We start from the raw sequence: 7,677 nt of genomic DNA on the forward strand, positions 1-7,677 counted from the left end.
AAAAAAAAAAACCAAAAAAAAAGAAAAAAAAAAAAAAAAAAAAAAAAAAAAAAAAAAAAAATAATAACACTAACAAAATAGAAGAAAAAAAAAAAAAAAATATATATATATATAAAAAAATTTATATATAAAAAAGAAATTTATATATAGCCCAAATAAAATATATGAAAATATTCTTGATGAAATAAATAAATATATAAATATAAATATATATATATTATATAAATATAATGTGTTAAAAAAAAAAAAAAAAACTTGATCAATATTCACATTTTTTTTATTCTTTTCTTATTTTTCACGTTATTTTATTTTATTTTATTTTATATTATTTTATTACACATTTTTTTTTTTTTTTAAATGAAATATGATATAATATTAGAAATATATATAATGATATATATAATAATATATATAATAATATGCATTATATATATATATATATATATTTATATATTTACTATGCGAATATTTAAAAGAATACTAAACCAAACGTAATAATATAATAACATGCCATGTGTAATATTATATATATATATATATATATATATATATATAATAATATATATTATATTTATGTCTATGTGTATTTAATTTTTTTTTTTTTATTTGTTTTTTTTGTTCCACTTTGATTCTAAAGTAACATTTTAATATATTTTTGTGTACAGAAAAATATATTTTATAAATAAAACTTTTTTATTTTGATGGTTCTCTTTTTTTTTTTTTTATTAAGTGTATGAAAAATTGAAAAAATATTTACACTTTTTTAAAGAAATTATATATCAATATATATATATATATATATATATATATATGTATATATTATATATATGTATATAGTTTCTTTTATTTTTTTAATATATCTTAAGTCTTGACATGCATTTAACAAAAATATATTATGAGGGTTGTTTTTTTTATTTTTTAACATTTTTCCTATTGTTAACTTATTACAAAAATAAAATATATAAAATAAATATATTACTATATATCATCATGTATGTACACACATACATATATTATGTACATTTATATAATAAATAAGTACAAACACATTTTACATAATAATTTTAATTTCTATAGTAAAGATAATAAATCAAAAAGAATACATACATATATTATATATATATATATATTTTATATCCATTTTATAGAAGAATATATTTTATTTTTATGTATAATTTTATTTTTTCCTATAATTATATTTTTGTTGTGTTCTTTTTTTTTTAAGGATTATAAAAAAAAAAAATATATCCTCAAAAAAATATACATACATAAAAAAGTGTATAAATATATGTATATAAATTTTAATTATAAATCCAAAGAGATAATAAACACGAAATAAAGCATAAACTTGAGCATTAATTATTTCACACATATATATATATATATATATATTATATATATATGTGAATGATATATATATTTTATTATGTTAAATATTTATTTTCTCAATAAAGGAGAGAAACACATTAAATAAAAAATGAATAAATAAAAAAAAAATAAATTGCATACATACATACATACATACACACATATATATATATATATATATATATATATATATATATATATATATATATATATGGTGAATAAAAAAAAATTATGAAAAGTCGGGAAGGTCCTTATTTATTCCTTCTTTTAATAAAAACCCTTTGTGTAATTTCCAATATAATATGCTATGAGTTCATGAAATAATTTTTTACCCTATTATAAAAGATATAATGAAAGCAAAAAAATATAACATATATAAAAAGAGGATTATAAATATTAATTGTATGCTTTATCAAAATAAAAACAAATAAATAAATAAATATAAATATAAATATAAATATATATATATATATATATATACATATTTGTTACCATGGGTGTTCTATGGCCTCAATTACATTTAATCTTTTTTCTGGATTTATTTGTAATAAGGACTGAATAAAATCTTTCGCTTCTGATGATATATTAAACCAATATCTTTCATGAAAGGTTACTTTTTCCTTAAAAAAAAAAAAAAAAAAAAATATATATATATATATATAAATATATACATATATATATTTATGTAATGGTAGGAACATATAATAAGCATGATTAACCATATTTTCCTTATGTTTAAATTATATATTTCTTTTTCACCTGAAATTTGGAGCAAGGGTAAAAGGGTCGGTATCCTCCCAAAAGTATAAAAGTGACGATACCCAAAGCCCACATATCTATTTTATTGTTAAAATTGCATTCCTATAATATGTAAGGTAAAAAGAGAAGAACATGAATATCTCTAAACATAACTTCATTTCATATAATTTTGTTGTATAAAAAATAGGGTAATATAATAAATAAATTAATAATAAAACAAACAAATATATCATATATATATATATATATATTATATATATGTGATATATTTGTTTGTTTTATTTTAATATTTATTTTTACATGAAATAATTCAGGTGCTATAAATCCGTAACTTCCTTTTATACCTCTGTAAGGGAAAAATTCATTAAATCCACATTTTACAGATAAACCAAAGTCACATATTTTGACAATGTTGTTAAATACATTATTTTGTTGGTTTGTCTTATGGTCATTATTATCATTGAATAATTTTTGAAAGTTTAATTTTTTCATATTGAGATGTTTTAATGTATCATCATATAATAAAAAATTATTTTGTATACAAATAGATTGATCAAAATTAAATAATAATAAATTTTGTGGTTTAATATCACAATGAATAATACCTTTAATATGTAAATAATATAACGCATATAGAATTTGGCATATAATTATTTGTACTTGTTTTTCTTGTAAAATATTAAAACCTACATATGTATATAAAGTACCTATAGATGAATACTCTAAAAATATCCATATATCATTTTCATCTTCTGCACATAATATTATTTGAAGAATATTAGTATGTTTTAAATCTTGATGTATTTCAATTTCTTCTCTCAATTGTTCTATTTCTTTTATTTTATAATGTAATCCTTTATGTTTGATTTTTAAAACTAAATTCATAATTTGTATATTATACGTGTCTTTGTTTTTTCTTTTCATAATGTCATATGGCTCATAAATTAAATCATAATGATTTGTTATTTCATTATTTTTTGTTATAATATCACTATGTGTAAACATATCAATATGAGATATTTCTTTTGTCTCCTCTCTTTTGTTTTTATATCCTTCTAAATTATTATTTATATTTATTATTTTGTTATATATATTTGGTTTTACACTTGGATATATATATTCTACTCCTTCTAATTCTTCATTTAAATTATTTACATTATTTTCCTGTACATCCATATTTATATTTACATATGCATTCTTAAAAATGTGAGGATAAATACATGTACTCATATTTCTGTTTGGTCTTATATTTGTTGTATCTTGCCATACAGAAATGGCTTCTCTTTTTTCCATGTGGTCCCCTTTAACGATTTGTATATTATTATTTAAAATATTTCTATTTATATATCTTACATAATCACATAATGTTAATGTTTCATTCAAGTCGAGAACCCATTGACATAAACATACTGTACTCGAAAAACCTTTTAATAAAATGCTTACTATTCGAAAGTTTCCTAGTTCTGGAATCTCATATTCTTGTATGTTTTCGTATAAGTCTAAATTATTATTTCTCCCTATATCGTTTATATTTCTATCCGTCTTTTCTGCATTTCCTATTTCATATAAAAAGGAAAAGGGAGTTTTTTTCAGAACCATATTATTTTTTAGTTTTAATCTTGCGGAAAAAAAAAAAAAAATAAATAAATAATAAATGAAAATAAAATTAAAAATATGTATGTATATATATATATATATATATATATGTATGTATATTCTTTATGCTATTTTAAATATATATATATATATATATATATACATATATACATATGTGTGAGGCAAACATTTATGATACTTTTAATAAAACGTCAAATAAAGCAAATGAAATTATTAAGATAATACAAAATGGTTAAAACAAATAAAAAAAAAAAGAAACAGAAATTATATATAATTAGAAAGTATTAAGAAACGAATCATATTAAAAAATTCATTCAAAATGTTAAAAATCAAAAAAGAAAATTATATCAAAGGAACATAATACAAAACAAGATATTTCAAAATAAAAAATAAAAAAAATTGAAATAATATATTATATACTTTGTTCATATATATATATATATATATATGTGTAAATAAAATATCCTTGTCAACCTTTATTGTAACATATATAACAACACTTGGAAATATAAAAGTAAAATAGAGGAAACTTAATAATAAAAAAAAAAAAATAAGCAGAAATAAATGTTGTAAAAAAAAAATTTATTTGTAAAAAATTCATACACACGTCTTATTTTTAAGAATTATCCAAATTGTAATATACAAATTAGATTTTGTTCATATATAAAAAATAAAAAATTTTTAATTATCATATATATATATATATATATATATATATATATCATTGTGAATATGAAGAAAGCCTTTCACATTTATAATTTTTTCTTTATTTTACAAATATAACAAAATACAAGATGATAACACACTAAATATGCTCACAAAATGAGGTATTTTGAAAATGTATATTTCAAGTTATTTTATAGGAATTCTTTTTAAACATTTAATAAAATAAAAAAACAAAAAGAAAAACAAATTTTTTATTTTTAAATAAAATTAGAAATTAATCATTCATTTTACATTCAAATAAATAAATATATTATAAATAAATAAATATATATATATATATATATATATATATATTTTATTTAAGGGGGACAAAAAATAAAAATTAAAAAAATATTAATAACAAATGTTAATTTTCGTTATATGGTGAGAACTTATCTTCTAAATTTTCCTCATATTCTATGTTCTCTTTTATTGTCTAAAAATAAAAAGAAGTATATCATTTTCCATAACATTTATGTATATTATATAAACAAATATATATAATATATATATAATGATTTATCTTTTCATCAGAATATGTGTATATATATATATATATATATATATATATATATATATGTTTTTTTTTTTTTTTTTTTTTTTTTTTTTTTTCTATTCCATTCCCCTGGATACTCACTTCTGAATTTAGGTCATCCCTAATCTTGTCATAATCTAAATTGAAAAATAAATTTGTATGTTACAATAATTTTACTCATTAGAAAAATGATTCAATTGGTACAATATATATATATATATATATATATATATAGAACAGTTTATATATTTATACCTGTATGGTTTAATAGCTGATTTGTATATGTTGCCTTGCCTTTGTTTGATATTGGATAATAATTTAATACATTAACAGGGAAAAAAATTCTTATAAGTTCTATAATTTTTTTAAAAGCTATTTTATAATCTTGTTCATTTGCCTCAGATATTAATTTTGATTTTGTACATTTCTTTTTACAATCTAGTTCATATTGTAAAATAGAATGTGATGAATATTTTTGATATTCATTTTTTTTTAAATTACAACAAATTTCACAACGTTCTTCTGCACATAGTTTTGCTTCTTGTTGATTTTTTTTTAAATTAGATGAACAATTTTTTTCAAAATCTTTTAGAGTTTTAAACAAACATGAGCATTCGTTTGAGATATAATTGTTATTACCATTAAGACAGACCAAAGTATTTCCCATCTTTATAACCTTTGATATTTCTTTCGGGGTATTAATTTTATAATTAATATATTTAATGAAAGAGGAGACGATATTCTTTGATTGTGTCCAATTTATCAGGGACACATATAGCATGAGACAGATTATTTTATTCATTTTATTCATTTTTTTTTTTTTTTTTTTATTTTTCTTTTTCTTTTTGTTTTTGATGAGGAAATAATTTTGTAAACAATATACACAAAATGAATGTTCACATATGAATATATTTATGTATTCTCATTTGAAAGGATACTATAATAACGTACTTTTCAATATATGTCACATATTATATATACCTTAAACTTTTTCCCTTAAAATTAAATATATAAATATATATATAAATATATATATGTATGATAAGTATTTAGGCTATTTGTATATAAGCATTTGTGTATATACGATAAAGAAAAAAAAAAAAAAAAATATATATATATATATATTTTTAATAAAAACAAAACAAATATATTAAGTATATTTTATACATATTATTATTATTATATAGTTTTACATTTAAAAAAATGAAAAAAATTTTCACATGATGAACCTTGGTTTCTTTTTTTTTTTATATCTCCATGAATATGTATCTATTAGGCACTATTATTTATATTATATGTTTATATATCCTTAAAGAATTAAATAAACAAATAAACAAATAAATAAATAAATATATATGTATATATAATAAAAATTAAAATGTTATGATATATAATATACAGTGGTATATTATTCTTTCTGTCTAGATAAGTTCTTGTAAGCCTTTTCAAATTCTTCATACAATTCTATGAATAAAAAATAAAATAAATAAATATAAATATAAATATAAATATATATATATATATATATATATATATATATATATACCCTTTCCTTTAACTACGTTTTGTAATTATAATATGTTACCTTGGCTTACTGGTTTACCATCCTTATAAATTGTTTCCCTTATATGCATTTTACTTCGTTCTAAGGCTATATCGGAATATGGGTCCTTCAAACACCTTTTGAAATTAGAACAGATAATAAAAAAATATATATGCATATGTATATGGTAACATTGGATAATTAAATATATGTAGATATATTTTTACCGCAGTGTATATATTTCTAATTTTTTTTTTTTTTTTTTTTTTTTTTTGGATTACTTTCTTAAAATATCTGCCATTTCTGAAGCATATCTGGTATAAGAAACATTGGCTGCTTTCCACATTTTTTAAAAAACAAAAAAAATAAAATTGTTCGAAGAGGATCTTATATAATATGTTTCTATGTAAAATGCATAAATGTTTATATAGATTTATATTTTATTATAATTTTTCAAGCTCCAAAATGAACTACAATTTAAAATGCGCTCATATAAAAATAATTGTTACATATATATATATATATATATATATATATATATATATATATGTATATATTTATATATTTATTCATTTATTTTTATGTGTTATGAAAAAAGTGTAAAGAGGGTGTGAAAGGTTTACATAAAAAAATAAGCAAAAATATAAACACTTTAAATGTTGTGTTTTTCCTTATTTTACTTATAATATAACGCACATAAAAAAAAAGAAATCATATATACAATATGTATGTATGTATGTATATATATATATATATGATGTATCTATGTGTAATGATTAAATTAATATATATCGTACAATATATAAAACGATGGAATATTATACATATATAATATATATATAATATATATTATTTTATTTATTTTATTCGTTATAAAATATGTACATAAATATATATATATATATATATTTATATATTTATATATTTATTTAATAGATAACCATTATTTTAAATAGAAGGGCCTTAATTATAATGTGACCAAAATGACATATATTTTTCAACTATTTTAAACATATATCTTTATTATATATAAATATATATACATATATTCATTTTTATTTTGACCCAATAAAATATAAATGTAAGAAAATAAATGAAAAAAAAAATAAAAAATATAAAAAAATTTTAAAAAATAATTTGTTCTCCCCTT

General features: G+C 17.4%; 3 protein-coding genes across 3 annotated transcripts; all 3 read right to left on the bottom strand.

Annotated features, from left to right (window-relative positions):
* Positions 1–1,673: 1,673 nt before the first annotated feature.
* PRSY57_0712600 (calcium/calmodulin-dependent protein kinase, putative) lies at positions 1,674–3,726 on the bottom strand (the record flags this gene model as incomplete). The annotated part of the gene is made up of 4 exons (XM_012906780.2): positions 1,674–1,701; positions 1,861–1,988; positions 2,128–2,229; positions 2,428–3,726. The coding sequence occupies 4 exons, from the start codon at positions 3,724–3,726 to the stop codon at positions 1,674–1,676; spliced, it is 1,557 nt and encodes a 518-aa protein (XP_012762234.2).
* Positions 3,727–4,816: 1,090 nt separating this feature from the next.
* PRSY57_0712700 (secreted ookinete protein, putative) lies at positions 4,817–5,795 on the bottom strand (the record flags this gene model as incomplete). The annotated part of the gene is made up of 3 exons (XM_012906781.2): positions 4,817–4,885; positions 5,087–5,121; positions 5,240–5,795. The coding sequence occupies 3 exons, from the start codon at positions 5,793–5,795 to the stop codon at positions 4,817–4,819; spliced, it is 660 nt and encodes a 219-aa protein (XP_012762235.2).
* A 597-nt stretch (positions 5,796–6,392) lies between these two features.
* Positions 6,393–6,873, bottom strand: PRSY57_0712800 (mitochondrial ATP synthase F1, epsilon subunit, putative; the record flags this gene model as incomplete). Its single annotated transcript, XM_012906782.2, has 3 exons — positions 6,393–6,448; positions 6,570–6,664; positions 6,809–6,873. The coding sequence occupies 3 exons, from the start codon at positions 6,871–6,873 to the stop codon at positions 6,393–6,395; spliced, it is 216 nt and encodes a 71-aa protein (XP_012762236.2).
* Between the last annotated feature and the right edge of the window lie 804 nt (positions 6,874–7,677).

The sequence above is a fragment of the Plasmodium reichenowi genome, chromosome 7 (assembly GCF_001601855.1).
Source record: "Plasmodium reichenowi strain SY57 chromosome 7, whole genome shotgun sequence".
NCBI classification, from domain to species: Eukaryota; Apicomplexa; class Aconoidasida; order Haemosporida; family Plasmodiidae; genus Plasmodium; species Plasmodium reichenowi.